This window comes from Petromyzon marinus, chromosome 2 (assembly GCF_048934315.1).
Source record: "Petromyzon marinus isolate PM22_M1 ecotype Great Lakes invasive population chromosome 2, UKy_Petmar_22M1.pri1.0, whole genome shotgun sequence".
In the NCBI taxonomy this organism is placed as follows: Eukaryota; Metazoa; Chordata; class Hyperoartia; order Petromyzontiformes; family Petromyzontidae; genus Petromyzon; species Petromyzon marinus.
In genome coordinates this window covers 10,281,305-10,307,452 of record NC_133668.1, presented here as the reverse complement: position 1 = coordinate 10,307,452, position 26,148 = coordinate 10,281,305, and the positions used below count along the sequence as shown (strand labels likewise).

Sequence of the window (26,148 nt, the reverse complement as noted above, 5' to 3'; positions counted from 1 at the left end):
AGGTGGGCAAGCCTCGGGTGGTTCACCACGCCGATCGAGCGTCCGCAACGAGGGGCAAAGCGTAAGTGATGAGGAAGATGAAGAGGACAATGAGAGGGAGGAGTGGCCGCGGCAGGAGCAGGGGGAGGAGCAGCAGCAGGAGGAGGAGGGTGCGGCTCGGGGACGAGGGAGGCCACTGCACGGACGGGGTCCGCGGTTCATTACCGCGACACGGCCCTGCCCACTCACTGCCCTCTTGTCCACTGCCCCCCACCCCTCCCTACCGCCCCGCGTCCAGCGTCTCTCCCTCCCGGGCCGAGCAGAGACTCCCACCCCAACCCCTCCCCCGCCCCCCCCGAGGCCACCGCGACCGGGGCGACGGCAGGAGGCGTACGGCGGCCGGGCAGGCGGGTCGGTCCATCCCCCCCCCCCCATACTCCTCCTCCTCCTGCTTATCATCTCTCCCTCCTCTTTCTCACCATCATCCTTCAATCTCCTCCTCGCCTGCTCGCGCTCCCTCCTCCCCGTCGTGGAGGTTTGGGGCCGTTGTTTGCTGCTGCTCTGTGTGAGTGAGAGACGAGGTGGTGTGTGTGGTGGGGTGGTGGTGTGGAGGAGAGAGAGAGAGAGGTGTGGAGACGGACGAGGTGTGCGGGCCTTGGCCGGCCGACGAGGAAGGCGGCGGTGGTTCTGTGATGGACACCCAGTCGTGTGTGTCCCCGGCCAACCAAACGCAACCCCCCCACCCCTCCCCGCCACTGTGTGTGTGTCTCTCTCCTCACGCTCGCCGTGTGCGCTGGACGTGTGTCGCTATCAGTCGCGAGTGTAGAGGAGTAAAGGCCCCCGGTGTTCGACGCGGGTGGCGTGGTTGGTGGAGGTGGGGGGCGGCGGCGGCGAGGGAGAGGGTTAAGGCAACAAGTTGCGAGCGACCGACGCCCGCTTTCACTTTCGCGGCCGCGATTCCGCAAGGGCCCAGGATGGTGGAAGGTGGTTCGTGTGTGTGTGTGTGGGGGGGGGGAGAGATGGTGAAGGTGGAGTAGAGGTGGAGTAGTGGTGGTGAGTGCGGTGGAGGTCGAAGGAGTATGCGAATTAAATGGTGGTGGTTGAGAACCTCTTCCTGTTTAGAAGGTTGGTGATGGATACTGCGGGGGAGTTGGAGGCAGTCGCCCCCCCCAGCAACAACGGAGGGAAGATGAGCGACGCTCAACAACGAGCAGAGCTCTCTGGTCGTCGGGCGGTTAAAGCGAAGAGAGTTGGCTGAGTTGGGGGGGCACAGTTGGTGCATCTGCCAGGTCATCTCAAGTCAGTGAACCCGTGGACACCCTGTGACCTGGGTCTCTCTCGTGACCTGCCAGAGGGCCTTCCGACACTTCACGTGGCCTCGGTGCACCCTAGCATGACACAAGCGCCGTGGAGGACGACGGTTACGTTACGGTGGTTGAGGAGGTGATGGTTATGGTGGATTGTGGAGCAAGTGGTAAAGGAGGTAGCAAGGGTGGTGGAAGAGGAAGGGTGAGTGGGAAGGTGTAGCGGGGTTTAAAGAGGTCGTAAGGTTAAGGTGGACGAAGATAGTAGTGGTTCCGGTGAAAGTGGTGGTGGTGATGCTGAAGATGGAGGAGTTGGTGAAAGAGGGTGGAATAGGTTTTTCAGAGTTTGGGTAGAGGTGGTGAAAGAGGTTGTGAGGGTTATGGGGGCGAGTTGTTAACTACCTCGCCTGGTATTCAGGGTTCGATCTCGACCCTGACGCCTGTATATTTGGAGTTTGCATGTTCTCCCCGTGTTCGCATGGATTCTCCTCTGGGTTTTCCCTTCACATTTAGAAACATACGTTTAGATAATTTTGCTGATGTACATATCCACGTGATAAGCCACTTCGTTGATCTTCTGAAAACGAGCTATATAGCTCAGTGGGCCTTACCCGGTAAAATAAATAATACATAGCTTTGTTTCGTAGTTTAAATAGTTGTTGGGGTGAACGTGGTCGATGGAGATGATGGTTTCCAGGATGTGGTGGTGGTGATGCTGGTCGTTAATGTAGAGGAGGTGATGTTGGTGCTGTTATTGGTGAAGGAAGGGTTATAATTATGTTGGTAGTGAAGACGGAGCAATTCATGGTGCTAATGCTCATGGTGATGATGCTGCTGGAAGGCGTTTATGTCGAGGGGGTCGAACTGCTCTTCATAAATGTACTTATTTAACTTATTTATCCAGGAAAACTACATTTACGCAGGAAATTCCTGCATCTTTTGATTTTAAGATGTTAGCCAATTCATGAGTGTACATAAACATGGAATGAAACCAACGCACCCTAAGAAAACCCGAACTGCTATTGATAAATGTACTTATGAGGGGGCAGCATTGTCCCCATACAGATGGAAACAGAAGACAATTCGTCCACTTGCTGTACTTCCTTATAGTGACCCAGGGTATAGCATCCCGACCGTGACGGGAAGGGAGTCTCACAACATTTGTGTGATCCATCAACCCTCGCCTCCAAAGTGTTGTATTACAAGCATGGACCACCACTGCCTGGCTAACAGTGATGAAGATGCCACTGGAAGTTAAGGTGAAGGAGGTGGTGGTGGCGGAGATATGAAAGGAGGTATTTATGGTAGTGGATGGCAGCAGTGAAAATGAAGGTAGGACTTGTGAAGATGGTAGTGGTGATGCTGGTCCTTACAGTTCCTAATTGAGCCTGGTTATTTTGTGAAAAGGTCTAGTGATTTTTGGTTTAACACCTGGCCCTTTTTACTGTCAATCCATTTACACAAAATTTAAATACCACAATCTGAGTGATGCTTCAATCCTATTCAAAAAAGGGTGAACACATTGACTTGAATTTATGATCCATTCACTAATTTTCGCATGTGCATCACTTGTTCACGAAGATCAGTCAGAACAAAATGCTGTAATAGAAAATGTAAAGGCTTCTCTACCATCCACCGCATACTGTCATATTTTTGAACAGACTAATGAATACCAAACACTACCACTATGATAGGCATTTGACTCTGGAAATTAATGCATTCATCCAAGCTCTGCCAAATGGAGATCTAAATAAATAAGTAAAAGAGATAATACAAATAATTTACAAGAATGGCAAAGGTGACAACATACATATTAGAAGGGGAGTCACGACAAGTATACATGCTTTTGCCAAAGTTATTCACAGTGACATTACAAGATGTTTTCCAAAAATTACACCGGATATTGTAATTATCACTTAAAAGCAGTTGGACTAGATAAATATGAGTAAAACAAAAGTCAAAATGATGAAACAATCCATGTAGATCAGGTTGGAGTACTTCTGGACAGCTGAACTTATTGAAAAACAACAAAGCACTCTTGTAAAAGAATAATACTTCACGAATGTATTTAACTGTTTTAAATTGGCTTAGAAATATTAACATTGACATCGAAAAAAAAATCTGAAGTGTGCAAAGTAACATGGGGAGGTGCATGCTTGGAATTACACTGAGAGAAAAATAGGAACACATGGATGAGAGAACATGCAAGTTAGAGACATCATTTTTACGGTGAATAAAAGTAAGGGCTTGGGCCAGACACATTGTTAAAAGGGGATCATGACCAGTTGTCAAGACATAACACAGTGAGTGGCAGCCAAAGGAGAGAATACACCTGGAAGGACATCTTTGCTGGAGATAGCGCCATGAAATCAGCTCATGTACAGAACCTAGATGGGATGTTTATATTGAGACCGATAGATCGTGGAGCCTTAGGTTGGCCTTCATCCAGCAGTGAATTGATTTTGGCCGATTATTTTTGTTGGTCATGTTAAAAAAAATGTTGGTGGTAGTAGCAATGGTGCTTCTGACTTATATTTAATGGTTGTAGTATTCTGGGATTCCAGCCAAATGAACAACTGCAGTGTTCCTTTTCTCACACCATGAATGTTAGGTGCATATCCTTTATAACACCACTGACTCACATAAAGCATAAATGACACAGCTTATTGCATTTGCCGTGCTGCTTAGAGGTGTGATGTTATATTAAATGCATTCACCTCACCTTTTTATTCTTGTGTTCCAGGAGAATGGCAAGTGAAGGTACTCTCCCTACCCAAAGCCCTGAGGGCAGTAGTGGTGATGCAAGGCTCTCAGGACATCAGCCACAACAGCAGCAACAGCAGCAGGAATCTGGTAAGAAAAAAGAAGCTAAAACTTCTGCAAAGACGGCTGCCAAGCTTTCCACCAGTGCTAAAAGGTGAGCTCAACCCAACACAGCTGTTTCGTTCTTGACATCTCGTACAGATAAGATTCCATTGGCCATAAACTATCTGCAAGGTTATTACTAATAACAGTGTGTTGGAGTCACATGTGCGTGTCATGCACCATATTCAGGGATAATATTTTCCCTTTCTATGTGAAGTCAGTGTGCTTATTTTCCAGAAATGTGTGCCTTATCAAGTGTCCTTAAGTTCATTTGCACTGCAGAATTTAATATAATGCTGCGTAACTGGTCATATGTGACAAAATTGATTCCCTTGTGTTAAGGCATACCTGTGGACACCCGTGGAATTTAAGAGCTCTTTTCGGCCTCCTGATTGCCTAATGTAAACCCCAACCATCAACCTGGGTGATCAGCACACAACCACTAATCATGGAAGCACGAGCTGTCTCATGACATCCCTTGCTCACATCGACTTACAATTTCACTGAATGTTGTTTATTTTGAATTAAATGATTGCAGTTTTCTGGCACTGGCTCATAAGATTGCATATTAATGAATAAAAAATTCTTCATATATATCACACCGTTTGTTATGACATTTGTAATACACTCACTATGAAATTTGTATATAGCTGAAATAATTGAATACACATTTTTCATTAACATTTATCACGTTTGCCAAATACACTTGGTTGAATTTAGCACAGTGTGTGGATGATGGCACTGTAGTTTGAATGACCCAAATCCACTCCCTGATAGACTTGGAAAAATAAAACATATGACTGTATTGAATAAGGTTATACGCATGGATGAACAAAGAAATATATGGGTATAGAGTCGGCATCATATTTTAAAACATAACAGTGCAAATAATGAAGGTTTTCGTAGATGGATTGCATGAATTCAAGTTCTGTATATCTGCCAATACCTTAACTTAAATTCCTGAAATCCTGATGAAATATGCTAGCTTGTGTGAAATTGGCACATGGACTCAGAGCTTGTTCCTTAACTTGTAAGTATCCTTTTATTCATGTTTGTGTTGGCACAGTAGTGTCCATTAGCACCATATAAAGAATAGAGAACTTGCTTTCAGAATATGAACAAAACAATTAAGGTACACACAGAGGATATGAAATGGGGTTGACACCAGCACAAACACATTACAGATTACAGTGCAATGGAAACCTGTCTAAACCACATGTTTCAATAAACTCTACAACCCTGGGGTCTTCCTAAACTCTGATACCCCTGTAAGAGAAGAAGAAAAAAGTGGGGGGAGGGAGTGCCTAAATGCCCTAATGAATGCTGTTAAGAATCAATGCCCACTGGAGGAGAAGTAGTGAAGGGGTTCCAGAGTATATTCAGTGGTGATGAATTGTTTTGAAAGACTGGTTAATTGTAGATTGAGCATATTTAACATTCACGTGTAGATGAGACAAGTGGCTTAAAATCCCTTTCAAAGATGGTTTTGTGTGTTAGCTTTGTTTGCATTCTGGCATATATATTTGTTTAAACATATGTACAATATGTATTATGTGAATATATTTTATACTTGTAGTGCAGGGATACATTGTGCATTAATAAGTATATATCCATTTCTACATATAACATATGTGAGTATGTGTATTTCAGTGATTAGCGCATTGCGCTACGACTCCTTTGCCTCGAGTTCGATTCCCGCTTATGGCCAACACCAGTGATGATTAACTGAACTGGTCTTGGGCCTCCCCTAGGTCGACTCAACCTCAAATGAGTACCGAGTGCGATGTGTAAAATATCGCCACTGGGGAGACATAGGAAGTTGGGCATGATGCTGGCCACCCACCCCCTCGTGTATCATGCCGGCCGTCATCGGTGGTTTCTCACAGTATTTGCCCTAACAGTATTTGTCTTTGTCTCAGAGGAGTGCAGTAGTTAGCTCAGTGTGCTGCAAACCCAGCAACCCGAGTTCCATTCCTGTTCTAAGCCAACACCAGTGACTTATCTGAATCAGGTCGACTCAGCCTCAAATGAGTATCTGGTGTGGTGTGTAAACATCGCCACTAGGGAGACAAAGGTGGTAAGCATGGTGTTGGCCATCCACCCCCTGCATGTTTCTTGCCAGCCTTCATAAATGCTCTCTACATCTCTAAAAGTCTGTTAAGTCTGTAAGGGGAATCTTTGTTTTGTCTCAGTATGAGTGTGTCCCAGGGCACTCTTGCAAATGAGACTCCTTGAACCAAGTTCTTACCTGGTTAAAAAAATTAAATGTACTTCATATGTGCTCATGCAAATTTGGAAGTTTATTATTTAAGGTTGTGAATGAATATCAAGTTTTATTGGAAACACTGACACCAAAATATACATTCATGTGGAACACTTTACATTATTATTTTACACACGTTAGTATGAAATGTGCTTTCTGATGAACATGAATTAAAAGAAATACCAACAGAAGCTGACATATAACCTATTTAAACAGCTCAGATACATAAATAACGTAATTAGCTGCTTGGATATGTCTAAAACACTATACAATAACGTCACAAATGTATTGGCTATATGTGATAGTAGAGACGTGTTATTGTGTTATATAATTAGCACTGATTAATTATAAAAGAGAGCAGCGATCAATGTGCCATTAAACTAAAAACTGGCAACACATCAATATTAATCTTTGACGTATCCAAATTCTAGTTATCAGTTTATTCTTTTCTAAAAAGTATTAAAAATACTGTAATGCTGTCCTAAAATATATTAAACTTTGTTATGTGTAGTTGTAAAAATTTTAATCTAAATAATGTTAATGATAATAGATATGCATTTAACCCACACACAGCATGTATACACGACAAAATATATTTCTTAAATCCTGCACTTTCGATTATCACGGTTGAATTTTTTTAAATCTTTGATTGCACACTCTTCCTAAACACTTTCCTATTGCGTGACCTTGGGCTATTGGGTGGCATTGTGTTTAGCCTAGCATTTGGTGGGATAGATGTTTAGGGCAATATTTGGCCGTCCAAAAGTCTGTATTTACAAGAGAATACAGCACTGCATTTGTTAATGTATGAAAATTATTTCTTTATTAATTGAAAACTTTTTTTATTTAGGACTGCTTATTTCTGTATCCTGTTGTCCCTCCCCTGCATCTCCGATTAGCGCAGTTGGCTATGTAAAGTGCAAAAGAAGTTCCAATATACATAGATAATGCTGATTTCTGTCTCACTCAGGTAGAACTTCAATAGGTACAGGATTTTTCTCAAGGTCCTCCGGTTTTTCCCTCCACATATAAAAACATGAATTTTAGAGAATTTCGCTGCTATACATTTCACCAAATGCTTGTTTATGTCTCACTCAAGAATAACTTCAATAGGAACATAATTTTTATCCGGGTCCTCCCGTTTCCTCCTCCACATATATAAACATGCGTTTTAGATTATTTGGCTGCAATACATTTCAACATAAGTGACTTCATTTAGCTATAATTTGTGGTTCAAGTCGTTTTTGAAAAATAACTATACCTCAGTGTGCCTTACCTGGTAAAATAAAAATAGTAGTTCGTAGCAATTGAAGTTGTTGGAATTTCTTTATCTCACTGTTTTGAATGAAACTTAGATAACTGTCATCTCATCATGGATACAGCGACCCTGCGCACTTGCCACTCATGCCTCCCCTATCAATCCAAATAATCGCTGGATGCCTAACTCCCCCTCATCCTTCCAGAATGCTCAGTACATGCTTTTAAAACCAATTGCTTACGTGTGATTATAGGTAGGTATAAAATTGTGATGTTAGGTATTAATCAGCATACAAAACTTAGTGTTTTGACCACAAAGAGGGGAAATATATTTGTAACCCCAAAGTATGCTTGAGTGTATGTTTTAAAGAATCTTTTTAATTAAATAATGTACTGAAATTGAGTACTTGGACTGAGGTGCACTAATTTTGGTTTCGATTAAATGTGTCACACATTTGGCCTCTTCAGAGATTGACATTTGTCTTATGCATTGTTTTTACAATATTTGCTTTTTTAGAACGTTCCCAAGCAGGATACTTTTTTAGAAAGGATGTGTACAATTTTATACATCCTGTTGTTTTTAAATATAATTGAAAAACTAAATAATTGAAGCTTCTTTCAACAAAATAGTGAATTGGTAACCCAATAAACATGTATGGGTATGGACGTTGTGAGTGCACTTTATAATGACAAGTTTATTTTCTTCTTAGAATTCAGAAGGAGCTTGCAGAGATCACCCTGGATCCACCACCTAACTGCAGGTAACCTGGCACCCCTCACTCTATGTGATGAAGTACTTATTCATGTATGCATTGCAAGGCTGTTGTGTCCCAAGTCATGGCATTCCACTGACCTGTTAAATGGTCAGCATTCACTTTGGTGGGATATGTTAATAATTTATCCGTTTATTTTTTGGCTTTGATGTGTACATTGTTTCAGTTAGGCTGCGTGCTAAAAGCATTATGAGTATTAAATATGGTTTACATTTTCTTTAAAATATTTATTGCATACAGCATAATGATCCCTAAATTAATTTCCACAGAGTTCAAAAATTATACTTATGTGTGCCAGTAAATGTCAACGAATATGAGGAGCTTCATGTGTAAAATTTCTAGTTGATGGGATGAAAGCCTAACTATAACAATAGTATGTGTGTAGCCAATGCTCTATTGCTGTTATTTTCATTACCACCAAAAACCATGGTTAATCCACTGCTTGATGAAGGCCTGACCAATCCACCACCATATTTCACAATCCTGTGATGTACTAATCCACCTTACCACCTGCAGACGCTCTCATTTAATTGCTCCATCTCTTCGGTGGACATCCTCATGGATGCATTCCATTTCTTGGCTGCTACGACATCATTATTTTTGATCATTAGCCATAATCCCTTAGTGCGATGTGTTCTAATAATTTTAAATAATATCTTCGTTCAATCATCAGTTTTGCATAAGTCGCTTTTTATGTCTCCTCCTCAATGGCTTATTTCAATCAGTTTGCTCTCTGTTTACTTTCTAACCTTACCTCCTTTCAAACCACTAATTATGAATGTTGTGAATTAATTAAATAAAATTGTGACACAATACATTTTTTATCTTTAAGTTTTTGAATCTGTTGCTTAGAGGCAATTGCGGAGCCAGGATTTTCAGGTAGGGGGGGGCAACCTCTCCAACAATGAAAAATGATAGGAGTTGTTAGGAAGTAAGGACTTGTGCCTTGCTTTTTATTCGACGCGTGTGCGGCGATGGCGCAACCATCAATCGAGGGTCGAATTCGAACCATGTGTGATCGGCATCGCGCTTGCTGAAGGTATGCCTTCAGGGAAGTCGTGTACTGTATACGCAACTCCGCACAATTCTGTGAGTCACTTATAACTGCTTTGCCGTTACTTATTGCCAATTATGGACTCCGACTATTGTCCTATCATCTCATAGAGTCCCTGGCACATAATAATATGCTACACAGTGGCAGTGGGGGTCGCAAAATGCCTATTTATTACTAATAAACCCCAATGATCCGATCGACATTAAGGATTTCGATCGGATCATTGGGGGGGCATGTGCCACCCCCCCCCCCCACTGGCTCTGCCAGTGCTTAGAGGTTACCTAAAATAATGTATTTAATATGAACACATTCCTGTCGGTCATATCAATAATATTTTGCCTTAATTGAATATGTTAAAAGTGCAATGTGAAAGCCAGAACCAATCAAGTGAATATTGGCACATTATTGGAATGGTTTTATATGTAGAATGTATATAATTGGGGTCATTTATGCACATTTGTGAGATCTCTCTCACACTTAATATGGCTATAACAATATTAGAACTATTGTAAGTTTCTCAGATGATTGTTCAGAAATGTTTGCCACCGAATGATGGTCAATTGCAGACAACCAATGAACTTACCAAAAAATAGATGTCTAATGTTGGCTTCGGTGGTGAACACACCTTTTGCATTTGAGTTTTTAACCCTCTATTATAGCTTAATGACATTCATTGTAGCCCTCGAGCCATCTAAAGAAAAAATAGATGAAGGTCAGTCAATTGGATTCATCGAAACAGATGCAGTGGTCACTGCATTTGTCTTGAGCCATGTGTGAGTGTGTGATCACCACTAATTTTTCTCCAAAAGACTCACCTGTTATTTATTTATACCATGTATTTTGCTGCGATATGTTTATTCAAAAAGACGACTAACAGCTTTCTGCAGAGAGGGTTGTAACTAGAGGGTTGTAACTAGAATAAAATCATTTTTTACGCATTGAATGAAAAAATTGTGTTTATCGGTTTGCCGTATTAATGTGGAGCAACAAACATAATGTTTACCTTTTAACAAAGACATTAAGGGAGCTGCAATGGGGTAATGGTTATCAAACTAGACTACATCCAGAGGTCGCGGGTTACATTCCATGTCCTGGCATGGCAGTTGAAACTACGATTAAAGTTTCTTAAATCCCCCGCCCCCCACCCCTGTCCACCCAGCAGTATAAACGGGTATGCCACACATAGTCGATCTGTATGTCACATATGGTGGGGTAAAACGTGGGTACTCCCACCTCATTTCAGAATCAGAATCTTAATACAGACTGGACGCCTGCTCAGCGTAAAATAATGATTAAATATCCTCTCTTTTGGAGGCTTGTTCGCCAGCAGTGGCGTGAACAAGCAATGGTAGGGTGGCACCTTTTTAAACTGAGAAATGAGGAGAAATGTATTCAGGCCACCATTCTCTTTGCGCATGCCCGTCAGTGAATGCATGACTATCATTACACAGTAAACCGTTACCGGTCCTTGACTTTTGAAACCGGTAGTCGATTGTGAACATGAGTTACTGGTTACCGTATATTTATATATTAAAGGAAAGATGACATTACGATTATGGATATTTCCTCAACCCGTTCACTCTGTCGGTTCTTCATTTTAGGTATCTGCATCCTCATATTTCACAGAAACACAGGATTGGCTAATGGTTATTAAGAATTTTTAAACATTGCAACATCTATGAACACTACGTGAAATCTGTTTTAATTTTGTGACCTCAATGAAGCCCTTTTTGCCAAGCTTTGGATTAACATGTGGATGTAATTTTGAGTAAACCGTTTAAAATTTGGTATAATTGGTTTTCGGTCAGAGTGGCCTTTAAGAACTAAATCTCAGTTTTGTTTCTCTTAATTTGAGCATTGTTGGCCCTGTGATGGTCAGATTCTAAAAGCTGCACTTACTAGCCAACCAACCCTGTGGCAAATAGACCAAACATTACATGTATGCATGAATACATTTCATCAGAGTACAGTGTATCGCCTCACTCCTCTCCAGCTGTGAGACATAGATACTTTTCCGACGACACATAAAACAGCTGGAGAGCTTCCACCTTCACTGCCTAAGATTAATCTGCCCCATTAAGTTGCAGGACAGAATCCCCAACACCAAAGTCTCAGAGAGGTGCCAAATCCCTGGCAGTGAGAGCATGCTTATTAGGGCACAACTTTGCTTGGCCGAGCGTGGTCCTTATGGAAGACTCCTGTTTCTCCAAAGCGGTGATCTACAGCCAACTGAGCACAGGAGCCTGCACCATGAGTCGACCCATCCTTAGATATAAGGACATGTAGAAAACTATACGGACAGTCCTCGACGTACGAACGGTTTCCATTCCCGAGGCCGTTCATAAGTCGAAAAGTTCGCAAGTCGGAACACATTTATATACTGTATTAAAATATGCATACGGTCAGTATTATAATGTGTGTTACAGTTCAACAAAAAAGGGGAGCATTGTGCAACTCATAAATAAGAAGAAATATTGTACATTTGCACGTAATACTGCAATAAATACTATATAGTAAATACAACATAAATAAAGTAATATAAATATTTAAAAAATCTGTTTTATTTTCAATTACCTTGAGGCCCAATGCTTGCTTGTCAAAAGGGGTGCAATGAGTCCCCACAATTGCGCACACAAACACGGGGGGGCACACACATACACAACAATAATAACGAACCCCCATCTAGCCTTAACAGCCTTTTTGGGCAAGTGCTTTCGTGAGCAGTGCCTATGAAGGCCGGCATGGCACACGATGGGGTGGGTGGCCAGCACCACGCTTGGCCGCTTTTCACTCCCCAGTGGCAATGTTTACACAACACACCAGGTACTCATTTGAAGCTGAGTTGACCTCAGGGAGGCCCATGACCCATTCACATAATGGCATTGATCGTGAGCGGGAATCTAACTCGGGTCGCCGGGTTGGTAGCTAACCATTGCACTACCGCTTCCCAAAGACATACACGGGTGCACGCGCGCATACACGCACATTTACTTTCACACACGCACTCACTTTCCGACACACATGTGCATGCATACACACAAGCACTCACTTCCAGGGGGATGCTGTGACTCATTACATCTCGTGGAGGATCGCTCCACTGAACAAAATAGTTCCGTGGTTCAGTTTGCAAGTGCAAATTCGTGTTCACAAGTCGACGTTAAAAAAATATATCTTATGGAAGCTGGTTTGTAAGTGCAGATGTTTGTAAGTTGGGTGTTCGTAAGTCGAGGATTGCCTTTACAATCTGCATGAAATCTGTTGCCTACTGAGTATATTTTACTTATCTTCATGGAATGTTATTAAAGAACATTTCTGGAGTTGGTGCCATCTATAGCATTGTAATAGCAACGCCACAGTGACATGTATGTATCTGCATTTAAAACGAAAGCAGTTGGGTGGCGAGATGTTAAATACCTCATCGGGAATGCAGGAGGTCATGGGTTCAAACTCAAAGCATGCGAGATAGACATTCAAACCTCAGAACTGGTTTCACTGGACAAACCCAGACCGAGAGACCTGTACTGCATCGCTGGGTCCACTGTTTAGTGGCGTGTGAGTTCTCTGCAGAATCAATAGCACATCATAAGGCCAGTCCTTGAAACCCTTCGCTCAGCAACACGATACTAGTAACATGTGTAACCACATGTAGTCTAGGTTCGGACTGTCTCCCATGTAAGAAGCAATAAAAAACTATTCAAGTGAATGATGGCTGAACATTCATCCATTGAAGTGACAGTTGAATAGAGAAAATATATAAATTATATTGATCAATAAGGCATTCTGCTGTGCTTTCTAGTAGTGTGTTTTATTCTCCAAGCAATCTCTTTAATTGAACACCATCCATGCCAACAGGATGTACTTTTAATGCAATGTACTTGGTACTCATTTATTTTAGTTAGGTAACCTAATGCAGTACATGTGGTCTACATTTTAATCATCGTGGCTTGTTTTTGGAGGGTATGTTTCAATGATATAAAAATTTAGTGTTTTGAAAGCCTTAGTGTTAGCTAGGGAAACTTATCAGATGAACTCTTGGACCCTAAAACGTCCCTTCCCCCCTCACTGATGCTAATTATACCCCTGTTTATTGCTCTCAATGCTGTCTTGTTCAGCCAGTTTTGATTCTGTATGTAGCAATGGTCAAATCGGGAAGGTATCATATTCTTTCCCAAGTGATTCTTAACATTACTTACAGCTACACCTAACCTGCTCTCAGTAACTGAGGATTAGATGTCAATCTGCCTTGATATGGGAAATGTACCACTCGCAATCAGACGACCTCAGCCACTTGAGAATTAGTGGAAGGACCCATCGTAGACTGACTGTCCCCATCCCAAAAACCAGGGAATATATGTGTAGCATCGGAAATGCACATCTTATACCGTCAGTATGTATACTTACCTGCAGTTGCCGGCACAGGCCCATAGGGGATGCCACCCTGAGCTGGAGGTCAGAGAGAGCCGGACCATTGAGGGGCCGGGTTCTCCCCCTCCAGACCCCAGGTGAGGGGTTGGGGGGTTCTTCCAGAGCCCCCTGGAAGGTTCCAGAAAGGGGGCGGTACCGGGGGCGGAGAGTCCCCAGGAGGTGTATTAAAGGGACACCTCAAGCACAGCTCAGGGCACTGTTCTGAAGACGAAGAGAGAAGACCAGCCTAGCTAAGACCCTGGGACTCCAGGACCCGACGTCCTTGTAAGGGCCGGGGCCAAGCGTGGACTAGTGGTCAGGACCTGTACCTTGGCTGGGCCAGGTCAGTTAGCCTCCCCTAGGGCACAGATAGCCGGAGGGCCAAGAGCCAGGTTGTCTAAGTGTGAGGGCACGCTCACCCGGAGGCTGTACCTCCCTAGAAAGTGGGAGTTAGGGGGAGTCTTGTTCATAGTTATAAATAAACCGTGTTTCCCTCTAAAGAAGTCTCCAGTCTCCGTGGAACCCACTACATATGTAATTTAGAGATATCATGTTGACTGTTTACCTGAAATGTACTTGGACAGGACATAACTGGGATGGGCAGAAGGGTAACCAAAGGAGGGCACGCGAGAGTATATGATCAACACGTAAATGGACAGATCAGCTCATGCACAGGAGAGATATGGGCTGTGGCTAAGCCAAGTGAATGTGTAACTAAAATACAAAACCGCATTACTTTTATTCCATCAACTTAATTGTGAATAACAACATTAGCCTACATGAAAGGTCTTCATCCTTTTATATTTTATAGCTTAGCGATAAGGCATATTAATGTTTAGTATATTCAAACCCTCATTCATGATAATGAGTGAGGCTGGGGAAATACACCCTCAGTGTGTTGAGATAATTTACACTTTGACAAATTAATCTTGAGGTTTATTACGATAAAAGTGTTTACTGTTGCTGATAAAATTATAGCACTCATTCTACAAGAGGATGGGTAATCACCCCTATTTTTTTAAAAACTATTTTAGGGATATGATGTGTTTTTTTCTGTGTATTTGAAATGTCAGAATTATGTTTTCATTAATATACTGTACCTTGCTTGTTATCATCATTGACTTATTTATGGAGTTTTGTGCGTAAATGGTCTTTGTGGGTTTTCCCTGGGCTCTTCCGGTTTCCTCCCACACGCAGAAAGCTGTTAAAAAAAATGTGCAGACATACCAAGCAGGACCCTCGTGAAAATGTGTTGAGGCTTAGTGAGGCTTCCCCTGGGTGAACTCGCCACTGCCTTGACGTGACAAAGAAGCTCGTGAACCCTGTCGACCTGAGTAGCTGAATTGGATAGGCGCACCATAGCAGTCGGGTACTCGACAGGTGAAATAAAATGTGTACCATTCACCAATCCTCTCTGACCAGCATGGTGAAGCATAGTCAAACAACCCTCCCGTAACCGATGCACCTCAATCATGATGAGCTCTTCACCGCATAATTTGATTCATTTTTATATGATACTAGCGGTAAGTACCCGGCGTTGCCTGGGCAAAAAAGGCAGACACACACATGGACTTGCACAAATACATCGACCCACACACATAGAAACACATCGACTTACACGCACAGACACATATGGAATTACACACACATATCGACTTACACACACATACATAGATTCACACACACATTGACCGACATACACTTATGGACTTACAAAGACACATCGACTAAGAGACACATGTACTTACACACACACACATGGACCGATGCACACACATCGACTTACAACAACAACAACCGCCATTCACGGTGATGTCACCACGACGCTTGTGCCCGGCCATGTGCACCTTGAGGCCACGTGAAGTGTCGAACGCCCGCTGGCAGGAGGTCACGGGGCAGACCCAAGTGCCACGGGTCGACTGACTGAGATGACTGAGATGACTGGCTGATGCACCACCTGTGCCCCCTAGTGTGCCAACCTGCTGTGTTTTAGCCACCCGGCACTCAGCTCGTTGTTGTGATCGTCGCTCCTCCGCCCTCCGTTGTTGTTGGAGGGCGACTGCCTCCAAGTGCCCAGTAGCGTCCTTCATGAGCCTCCTCCACAGAGGCCGATCTTGACACCGCTGGTACCAGTCATCAGCAAGTCCCCTCAGCTCCACGTCCTTCTGTACCACATCACTCCATCTCTTCTCTAGCCCGTGCCGTGCCCGTTTAGCCCCCTCAATCCAGCCGAACAAAAGCTGTTTAGGCATGCGGTGGCTGGGCATGCGGGCTGCATGACCCAGCCAACGCAGCCTTGACTGCCGGAAGAGCTCACCGATGGGACTTTGTCCAAATCTTGAAGGATTTGTGAGCTCGTCACACAATCCAGGGTGGTTAGACCCAGGATCGATCGTAGGCAGGCCAGCCTAAATGTTTGTCACCGGTGAAGCTGCTCCATTCGGGGGGGGGTCCACGTTTCGCATGTGTAGAGAATGGAGCGAATGACATTGGCCGAGAAGACCTGAAGTTTTGTGCGGAGCGACAGATCAGGTAGCTTGCACACAGCGTTACGCAACCGATGAAAAGACAATGCCGCTGGACTGATTCGGAGTGAAACCTCTGCTGTTAAACCGGAGGCAGTCATGAGCACACTAGCCAGGTATGGCAAACTCTCCACTCTCTCCACAACCGACCCATCACCAATTGGGAGTTGTGGGGGTGGAGTGTCCGATGGTACAAAATACCCAGGCAGGTGGTTAGTTTTGGTGGGGCTGATGGAAAGCCCCACCTCCTAGTGGCAAGTTCCAGGTTCAGCAGCAGCGTCTCCAACCCATCCTCTGAGTGAGCAGCAATTAGCAGATCATGGGCATACATAACATGGTTGAGCAATGAGGAGCCATCCCTTGACCGCACCTGGGCATCGATCAGCCTCCCATTGTATCTGTCGCACATCCCTGTCGCATCCGAAGGTGTAGAGGGAATGGCTGGGACTCCCGGCCATGTAGTTTGACCCACAAATGCAAAATGTATTGAAATGTTTGAATGGTACGTGACGTAACCCAAACAGGCAAAGAAACTCAATTCCTGCAGTCACGAAAGTTGTAAGTGAAGATAAGAAATGTAATAATAGTAAGGTGATATTTGCATAAAGAGGTGTATTTGAATGCGAGTTAACATAATAAAGCTGACAGTAATGGACAAAATTTTGATTTAAAGCTTTCGTGACTGCAGTAATTCATATTCTTAGTTTTTTCGGTAAAGTCACGTTGAAGAGAAACAACAAAATAACAAAATATATATAAAACAATAAAAAATTATAGATGGACTAGTCCTGGGCAAACTGCCAATCGCTGCGCGTGACGCCAACGTTTTTTATAAATAAATAAATGTGCCGTTTTTTTAAATAAATTTATGCAAACCGACACACCTGATGATGACCGTTTGAGTTATGGTCGAAACGTTGTGAGAATTTTTTATTGTTTTATATATATTTTGTTATTTTGTTGTTTCTCTTCAACGTGACTTTACCGAAAAAACTAAGAATATAGTAATGGACAAGTTAAAGGGAAAAAAAGTATGTTGTGAGCACACAAACAAAAATAATGGAATATTTGCAAGGTGATTAATAAAATAACAGTTTTGTATGTACGTGATTATAGTATAAGAAGCAAGGAAATTTGTACTTACCATATGCATGGTGAGGCCTAGTCTCATGCAGAGCCCCCATCCTGGCCTACATTGCCAAGGCAGGGGAGGTAGCACGTTGGCAGGCTGGGGGCTGGGCCGCTACCCCCCCCCCACCATCCCCCTGCTCATGCAAGAATAATGCTATTTTAGCAGTATAATATAAATATCTACGGACTCTGTAGTATAAACTGAACACATCGTGTTGGGGGGGGGGAGAAGAGGACATCGGACTGTGAAGAAAAATCCGCAGCGTTATGTGAAAATGTATTGCATGTTAAACGCATAAAATAAAATGTCCCCCGTGAGCTCGACCGAATGCGCATCACTTGGCAGGGTCTGCCCCCCCAAGGAAATTGTTGTCAGTTGGTACGGTCGATGTCGTGCAATAAGTAAATAATTAAAATAAGAAATTGCACAAATTTGTTAATTAAAGTACTTTAAAGTTTACGGAGCAGAAAACAGAATAGCCTATTCCCACCGGGGGGCTTAGGGAGTGCTACCTGGCAATTTTTTTTCGACCTAAACCCCACTTTACCCCCGCGTAGGTATATATACCTACACACCCTACATACAACAGAGTAAGTAGTATCTATTGACTTTGTAGTTGTATCTACTAACTGTACAGTAGTATCTACTGAGCCAGTAGTAGCTACTGACTGTATAGTAGTATTTACTGACCGTAGTGGTATATTCTGACTTTTAGTATCGACGAACTCTATATAGCAGTATCTACCAACTCGATAGCAGTATCTACTATCACTACAGCAGTGGATACTGACTTTAGTGGTACCTGCTATGATTACAGCAGTGCATACTGACTGGTGGTACCTGCTATGATTACAGTAGTACATACTGACTGGTGGTACCTGATTTCACTACAGCAATGCATACCGACTGGTGATACCTGCTATCACTACAGCAGTGCATACTCACTGTGGTGGGCCCTGCTATGCTTACAGCTTTGGATACTGCTGTGGTGGTACCTGCTTTCACTACAGTGCATACTGACTGTGGTTGTACCTGCTTTCAATACAGCAGTGCATACTGACTGTGGTGGTATCCTGCTATGAATACAGCAGTGCATACTGACTTTGGTGGTACCTGCTTTCGCTACAGCAGTGTATACCGACTGTGGTGGTACCTGCTATCACTACAGCAGTGCATACCGACTGTGGTGGTAACCTGCTATGATTACAGCAGTGCATACCGACTGTGGTGGTATCCTGCTATGACAACAGCAGTGCATACCGACTGTGGTGGTACCTGGTTTCACTACAGCAGTGCATACCGACTGTGGTGGTACCTGCTTTAACTCCAGCACTGCATACCGACTGTGGTGGATCCTGCTATCACTACAGTAGTGCATTCAGACTTTCGGTCGTACCTGCTTTCACTACAGCAGTGCATACCGACTGTGTTGGTACCTGCTATCACAACAGCAGCGCATACCGACTGTAGTGGTACCTGCTATCACTACAGCAGCGCATACCAACTGTGGTGGTACCTGCTATCACTACAGGAGTGCATACCGACTGTGGTGGTACCTGCTTTCACTACAGCAGCGCATACCGACTGTGGTGGTACCTGCTTTCACTACAGCAGCGCATACCAACTGTGGTGGTACCAGCTATGACTACAGCAGTGCATACCGACTTTGGTGGTATCTGCTTTCACTACAGCCGTGCATACTGTGGTGGTATCTATGATTACAGCATTGCATACTGTGGTGGTATCTATGATAATAGCAGTGCATACTGACTTTGGTGGCACCTGCTATGATTACAGCAGTGCATACTGTGGTGGTACCTGCTTTCACTACAGCAGTGCATACTGACTGTGGTGGTACCTGCTTTCACTACAGCAGTGCATACTGACTGTGGTGGTACCTGCTTTCACTACAGCAGTGCATACTGTGGTGGTACCTATGATATAGCAGTGCATACTGTGGTGGGACCTGCCTTCACTACAGCAGTGCATACCGACTGAGGTGGTACCTGCTATGATTATAGCAGTGCATACTGTGGTGTAACCTATGATAACAACAGTGCATACTGACTGTGGTGGTACCTGCTATGATTACAGCAGTGCATACTGTGGTGGTACCTATGATAACAGCAGTCAGGGGCGGAGTCAGGATTTCAGGCTGGGGTGACATTCAACAAATTTTAATTTAAAAAATGACTAGAGAGTCAGGCTGTTGAACTAGACGCCATCGGTTGGCGACACACTCTGACAATGCAGTTGCACGGAGTCCGCCAGCCCGAGTTTCGTACACTTATACGCAGATTGTCACCGCTGTCACCCCCCCCTGGCTCCGCCCCTGACAGCAGTGCAATACTGACTGTGGTGGTACCTATGATAAACGCAGTGCATACTGACTGTGGTGGTACCTGCTTTGATTACAGCAGTGCATACTGACTGTGGTGGTACCTGCTATGATTACAGCAGTGCATACTGTGGTGGTACCGGCTTTCAGAACAGCAGAGCATACCGACTGTGGTGGTACCTGCTTTCACTACAGCAGTGCATACTGTGGTGGTACCTTCTTTCAGAACAGTAGAGCATACTGACTGTGGTGGTACCTTTCAAAACAGCAGTGCATACCGACTGAGGTGCTACCTGCTTTCACTACAGCAGTGCATACCGACTGTGGTGGTACGTTTATGATTACAGCCGTACATACTGTGGTGGTACCTGCTATCACTACAGTAGTACATGCTGACCATCGTAAGTCGGGGACTACCTGTATATATAAAAGGGAAATTTGTTAATATGTGTGTCTGTTCGAAATGTTTAGCATACTTCCCGACATGCAACAAACTTGAAATTTAGCATGTGGGTATCTTCCGGACTGTACACAATGTAAAAAGTATAAAAATAGACTTTTGTATTTTGGGGGGGGGGGGGGGGGAAATGACCGTGAAGTGTGTGGCGTCAACCCGAATACAGAACTGGCGAGAATCGATATCTGGTGAGCGTTTGTGGTATCGATTAAACGGGAATAGGCCGATTCTAAAGAAATCTATAACCTTCGATTCCTTTGCGCGATTTAAAGAATCGAATCTTGGCGCGCGAGCGTAAGTTTTTTTTTCCACCGCGCATTGGGTTTTATTTTATTTTTAATTAATGAGGTAATGATAAAAGTTTTCTTTTCATTTGTATATGTTACGTTTTAAAGTTGAGAATTTTTAAAAAATATTTTGCACCCGGGCAACGCCGGGTATTTCCCGCTAGTAGCAGTATATATCGACTCTAGAGCACAAAGTATTCAGCTGACAGTGCCATGGTGAGGCCTAGTCCTGTGCAGAGCCCCTGGCTTCGCCTAGATTGCCAAGCCGGCTGAGGCTGGGGGCGGGGCTGCTACCCCCCCCCCCCCGCGCTATAATAAAACGATGTAAGCACTATCAAATGAGTATCTACCGACGCTATAGTAGTAAGTGCACACATTGGGGTGGGGAGAAGAGAAGAGGACTTGACACTTTGATGAATTTACCTCAGCATTTTGAACGCCATGGAGAAATCCCTCCCACCCTCCATCGATGACGCGCGTGCGCTGCTAGGGGCAACCCCCGGCAGCTTGAGCGGCAAAAGTAAATATATAAATAAAGAGATATCGCACAAAAATGCTATTTTAACTACTTTAAAGTTTACGGATGGGAAAACGGAATAGCCTATTCCCACCACGGGTCTCGGGGCGTGCCGCCCGGCAATTTTTTTTCCACGTAAACCCCACCGTCCGAGAGCTAAATCCCTCGCAAGAGCGAGTACAAAGACAGACGGACAGACAGACGGACAAAGAATGACGTTTATAGGTAAGCTAAATAATGCTGTCTTTGTTGTTCTTGAGTACTAATTTTGTCTCTCTTTGAAGTGTGTTTTAATTATATCGTTTTTCTTCTTCCCACAAATAGAACAATTACACTTTTTTTTGTATTGAATCCAAATTAATCCATACAAATTATTGACAGTAAGTACTGCGTAAAGTGGTTACCATGATGTGATAATTAACAGCATCAGCAGGTTGGTGAATTATCCACACTGCACTCTCTCTTAGTGCTGCACCCAAAGGGGACAACCTGTACGAGTGGCGATCCACAATCCTTGGGCCCCCGGGCTCCGTCTATGAAGGGGGAGTGTTTTTTTTGGACATCACATTTTCTTCTGACTACCCGTTTAAACCACCGAAGGTAACCTGCAGTGTGCAGCACAACAATGCAATCTGCTCCCTGATCATATAATTTTCTCTGAAAAATGTATCGCAGTTTTAAGAAGAGGTTGACAACACACCTTATGCAAACCTTGTACAATGCGTGGTATATCTTAAGTATACGACATCATTATACATGAGTTGTACTGTACCTCTTCTTTGATGCTTTCGGTAAAGTCACGTAGAATGAGAATAAAATAATAAATTGATAAAATAAAATAACACAATTTAATTCTCACGACGTTTCGGCCACAACACAAACGGCCATCATCAGAAGATGAATCCTTGCAGTCACGAAAGCTTTAAATCAAAAATTGTACTGTACCGTCTGTTAGTTTAGCACACACTCCAGTGCATATATTGTTATTAGTTTTCTTGGAAACTATTTTGTAATTTTGTGTTCATTTGTGGTACTAGGAATTCCATTGGAACTTGGGACATGTATACTTGTGTAAAGTATAATATCAAGTAAATAAATAATGATAGTGATCAAAATAATGCTATTAACACTGCTGAAGCCTTTAACATATATTGTTGCCATCAGATCCTAAGTATTGTCCTGCAGGCCATATATGTTTTCACCATTTTCCATGCTTGGATTCAATTTCTGAAAACATTTCAATGGCAATATTCTCCATTCTGTAGTTACAGTATTATCATTCTGCATAGAAATGTTTCGTGAAGATACACTCAGTACTTAAAAAATATTGTATTTTTAATTTCCATTACAGTCATTGCGATCTGTCATTTCATACTCCCAATGATCAACACGGCATGGGGAGGCCTTAATCTAACAGTGGGTGGCAAAGGACCGTGCATTATTTTTTTGTTTTCATCAATAAATAATTCACGGATTCCTTAGATATGAATTATTTGTAAATTGTTATTTAAAAAGTCAAGTCACAGTCTCTTACTGGTCAAATGAGCAAAAGGTGCTGCTTATCTCCTTTGGTGGCCCAGAGTTGACATTGAAACTTCTAAATTTCTACAGTGGGAGCCATTCTATCAAGATTACATCTGAGGCCTTCCTAAAAAGCAGTCCTATTACTCTCTTTATGTTAAGTACTTATGAACATGTTCAGCTAATACAATGCATTTCATGTTATGGTGAACCAAGGTGATTTTCAAGACTCGGATCTACCACTGCAACATCAACAGCCAGGGCCTCATCTGCCTTGACATCCTGAAAGATAACTGGAGCCCAGCCCTGACTGTCTCCAAGGTTTTGCTGTCCATTTGCTCCCTGCTGACCGACGCAAACCCTGGTGATTTGAGACAATTCACGGCCTCCACAATACAAACGCTTTTCATAATATTGACAATAATTCACACATTATCTGCAAATATTAATCTTCAGAGCTCACGAGAGATGTTTTAAAGTGTTTTTTTTTATTTCAGCTGATCCACTGGTTGGAAGCATCGCCACCCAATACCTAACCAATCGCGTGGAACACGACCGAATAGCACGTCAGTGGACCAAGCGCTATGCCACGTAACTGCCTGGGCAGGAAATGGACAGCAGCTGATTGGCTGTCTGCATATTCATCTTATAAGTTTAAATCACAGGAAAGGGTACTCACAATGCTGAAATATTCTGTAATTGTTGTTTGACCAACTTTTGTGGTTTACAGTGTAAGCTTCAATTTGTTCTCTATTACTAATTGTTGTGTAGATTTGTTTGTTCATATGTTTCTCGTTTTTGTGCTATCTGCTTTGTTTCTGGGTTTGAGGGATTGAGTGAAGGTTTTGTCGATTTTCCTCAACATTTACTATCTCTATTAAAAACCAAATTCAAATCACATATCATACATCATGTCCATGGTAATTGGGCAATCAAAAGTAACAAAATAAAATGGATCGACACTTTGCATGATTCATATGGTTTATTTAGATCCTATTGAATCTTCCATTCAACAAAATATATGGTGCTGGCATTACATGCCTGTCATCACAGTGCTTTGCATATCTCATTGGTTTATAGCAGATCTCACGTTAAGATCATTCTAATTCCACATGTTACATTTATATTCAATTCGAGGCATTCTTTTTTACATCTTAATTGGCTCCAAATTATACTTTACTAAGTGATTGAAAATGTGTTTTTATTTCTAGATATCGTTTTACTGTCCTCGGGAGTGCCTTCAGTGGTATAAGAGGTAGGGTTTATACATTAAGGAAACAACAGCATTGTCTGTAATCGGTGCTTCAGACGATGCCTTGGATCAACCCTTTTCAGGTCATACCAATCGTTAATTTTCAGTGGTTAAAAAATGTATACCTAATCATTGCTGCCACGGTCCCTCAGTTTGCATTGTTAACATGGAATTGTTGTTTACCTCTTAAAATGTAACTAACTTTGAAGTGCTGAAAGGACTTTAAGAAAAAAATTAGTGTTAAATGGTGGTGAGCACTGCCTGGACAGACTGTTAGCACCTTGATATCATCACACATAAGATGTGAGGCCCTGAAAGATATTGTATCAATGCTATTCACTACGGGTGTTCATATCCCAGGGACTTTATGGACTTCCTCACCTGCTGTCTTAAACATTTAATCTACAAAATGTATTGGTGTAAAAAAACAATCTACTTGAAACATCTAACATTAGCTCCACAATTTGCCCTGCTTAAATTTCAACATTCGGTTTCTACCAAGGTCACCGCTCAATTGTAACAAATTTCCTCCTGACCTTTGCAGACACAACCACTGCACTGCAAATGGAGATGTTGCACCCATTGTGTGTATCATTTCAAATGTGACGAAATAACTAGCTCTTCTTTATGCAATGGGGAATTAAATGCATTTGTATCCCTAGAACTTTGCTTTGGTTGAATCATTGTTTCGTTTGTCAAGTTTATAGATGGTATTAGTCCAGCTGGGCTCGAATTGGCTAAGTGTGTTACTTATTTAATCTGCTTTATTAAAAGTAGGGAGCCTAACAATCCAGTTGTTTTTTTAATATTTCTACTTGTTAACATGTGTATTTAAATGGTCATAAGTAGAATTTAACAATGGCTAGACAGCCTAATGGTTAGCATACACTTATTGTTCCAGTGTGTATGGCTTCCACTCTCCAATCCCTGCAGCCAACATATAATGTGTCCAGGATTTAACATAGCTTACTTTATAAAGTGTACATTTAATAACTATGGTATATTTCCCGACAATAGATGATTCTGTGTTGGCATCATAGCTCAATTAAATTCAAGCCAATGTGCGCATCTATGTTGGTGACCCTGAGTCATTTGTGGCAATTGCACATTCCTATGGCGAGGCATATATCTTCATAGGACAACCACTGTTGATATTCCATGATGTGGTACCTCACTAAAATTGTAGATATTTATAACTATACAAATATTAACGGTCTCTTGATTATTTTGTGTTATCCCAGATTTACCTTGCAAGAGAGATGTTTCAACTTACTTGGTTTAAGTCCATTGAATTGACATTTGCATGAAAATAACACGAGCCAAGTCCTCATTAGGTAGTCTGGCTCAAGAAATGTGAGCTTGATTTTTGTTTGAAGTTAGAAATAGTTCTCGACAGTAATTGTAGAGGTAATGTTTCATTACATGTATTTTGTTCGTGAAAATTTACATAACAGTTTTTGGGAAAAAAATGTCAACCATTTTTTGGGGATTTAAAAAAAAAGATACTTTTTTTGTATTTGTGTTAAAGAGCCTCCAAAAACACAATTTATAAAAACAAATCTAAGCTGGAAAAGTTGCTAAATGTGTTTACAATGTTGCGTATGAAAAACAGCACAATAGGTAGAGTAAACACTTGTTTGATTGATAACGGTCAATAGTGTCTGTTTTCAACTGAATCAAAGAACCAGGTATAAACGATTTTTCATTAAAATGAAGTTTTTGCAATGCACATAACATTTGCTTTAAAATGACCTACTGTATATAGTAATGGTAATGCTATAACACGTATATAACGGTCCTTTACTATGAATGCTTCAGTGGATGTTTGTTTTAAAAAAAACCTGTAGAGAAATAAATAATTTGTGAAGCACACAACTCATGGAAAGCGATGTATGGTGCGAGTTTCTATGGGTCAACGTCATTCCCGTGCTTTCTGTTGTGCAAAGTAAAGTATGCTGTAAACAGTAACTCTGTTATTTAGTCTTGTTACTGGATGCATTATGCTGATGGCAGCTTCACATAAAGTGTAATCTAGCTTGGGGTTCCCCAGTTGAACAATTGTGGTTGTGTGATTTGCTCTACACTGTCGCTACACTGATACTTTGGTATGAAGCCTCTTGCCGTATATATCACTTTTAGCACATTACACTTCTGTTTTCTTTCATATGTATTACTATATTGTAAAGGTTGAAGCTGACAATAAAGTCTCGCCTAATTCAA

The 26,148-nt window shown here is 42.3% G+C and overlaps 1 protein-coding gene across 5 annotated transcripts; it reads left to right on the top strand.

Annotated features, from left to right (window-relative positions):
• On the top strand, window positions 1-26,148 carry LOC116947789 (ubiquitin-conjugating enzyme E2 E3-like). Of its 5 annotated transcripts, none has more exons than XM_032963948.2 (6): window positions 1-390; window positions 4,027-4,200; window positions 8,379-8,429; window positions 21,623-21,755; window positions 22,893-23,040; window positions 23,174-26,148. In XM_032963948.2, exons 2-6 carry the CDS (start codon window positions 4,031-4,033, stop codon window positions 23,269-23,271), a joined length of 600 nt encoding a protein of 199 aa, XP_032819839.1. In that variant the 5' UTR covers window positions 1-390; window positions 4,027-4,030; the 3' UTR covers window positions 23,272-26,148. The 5 variants fall into 5 exon arrangements, with proteins under 5 accessions (XP_032819839.1, XP_032819830.1, XP_032819848.1 ...); XM_032963939.2 differs by lacking the exon at window positions 1-390 and adding an exon at window positions 399-544; XM_032963957.2 differs by lacking the exon at window positions 1-390 and adding an exon at window positions 438-514.

Coding starts and splice junctions, on each gene's coding strand:
- LOC116947789 (XM_032963948.2), top strand. CDS start 4,031: ATGGCAAGTGAAGGTACTCTCCCTACCCAAAGCCCTGAGGGCAGTAGT. Junction 8,430..21,622: donor GATCCACCACCTAACTGCAG/GTAACCTGGCAC, acceptor ACTCTCTCTTAG/TGCTGCACCCAAAGGGGACA. Junction 21,756..22,892: donor ACCCGTTTAAACCACCGAAG/GTAACCTGCAGT, acceptor TGGTGAACCAAG/GTGATTTTCAAGACTCGGAT.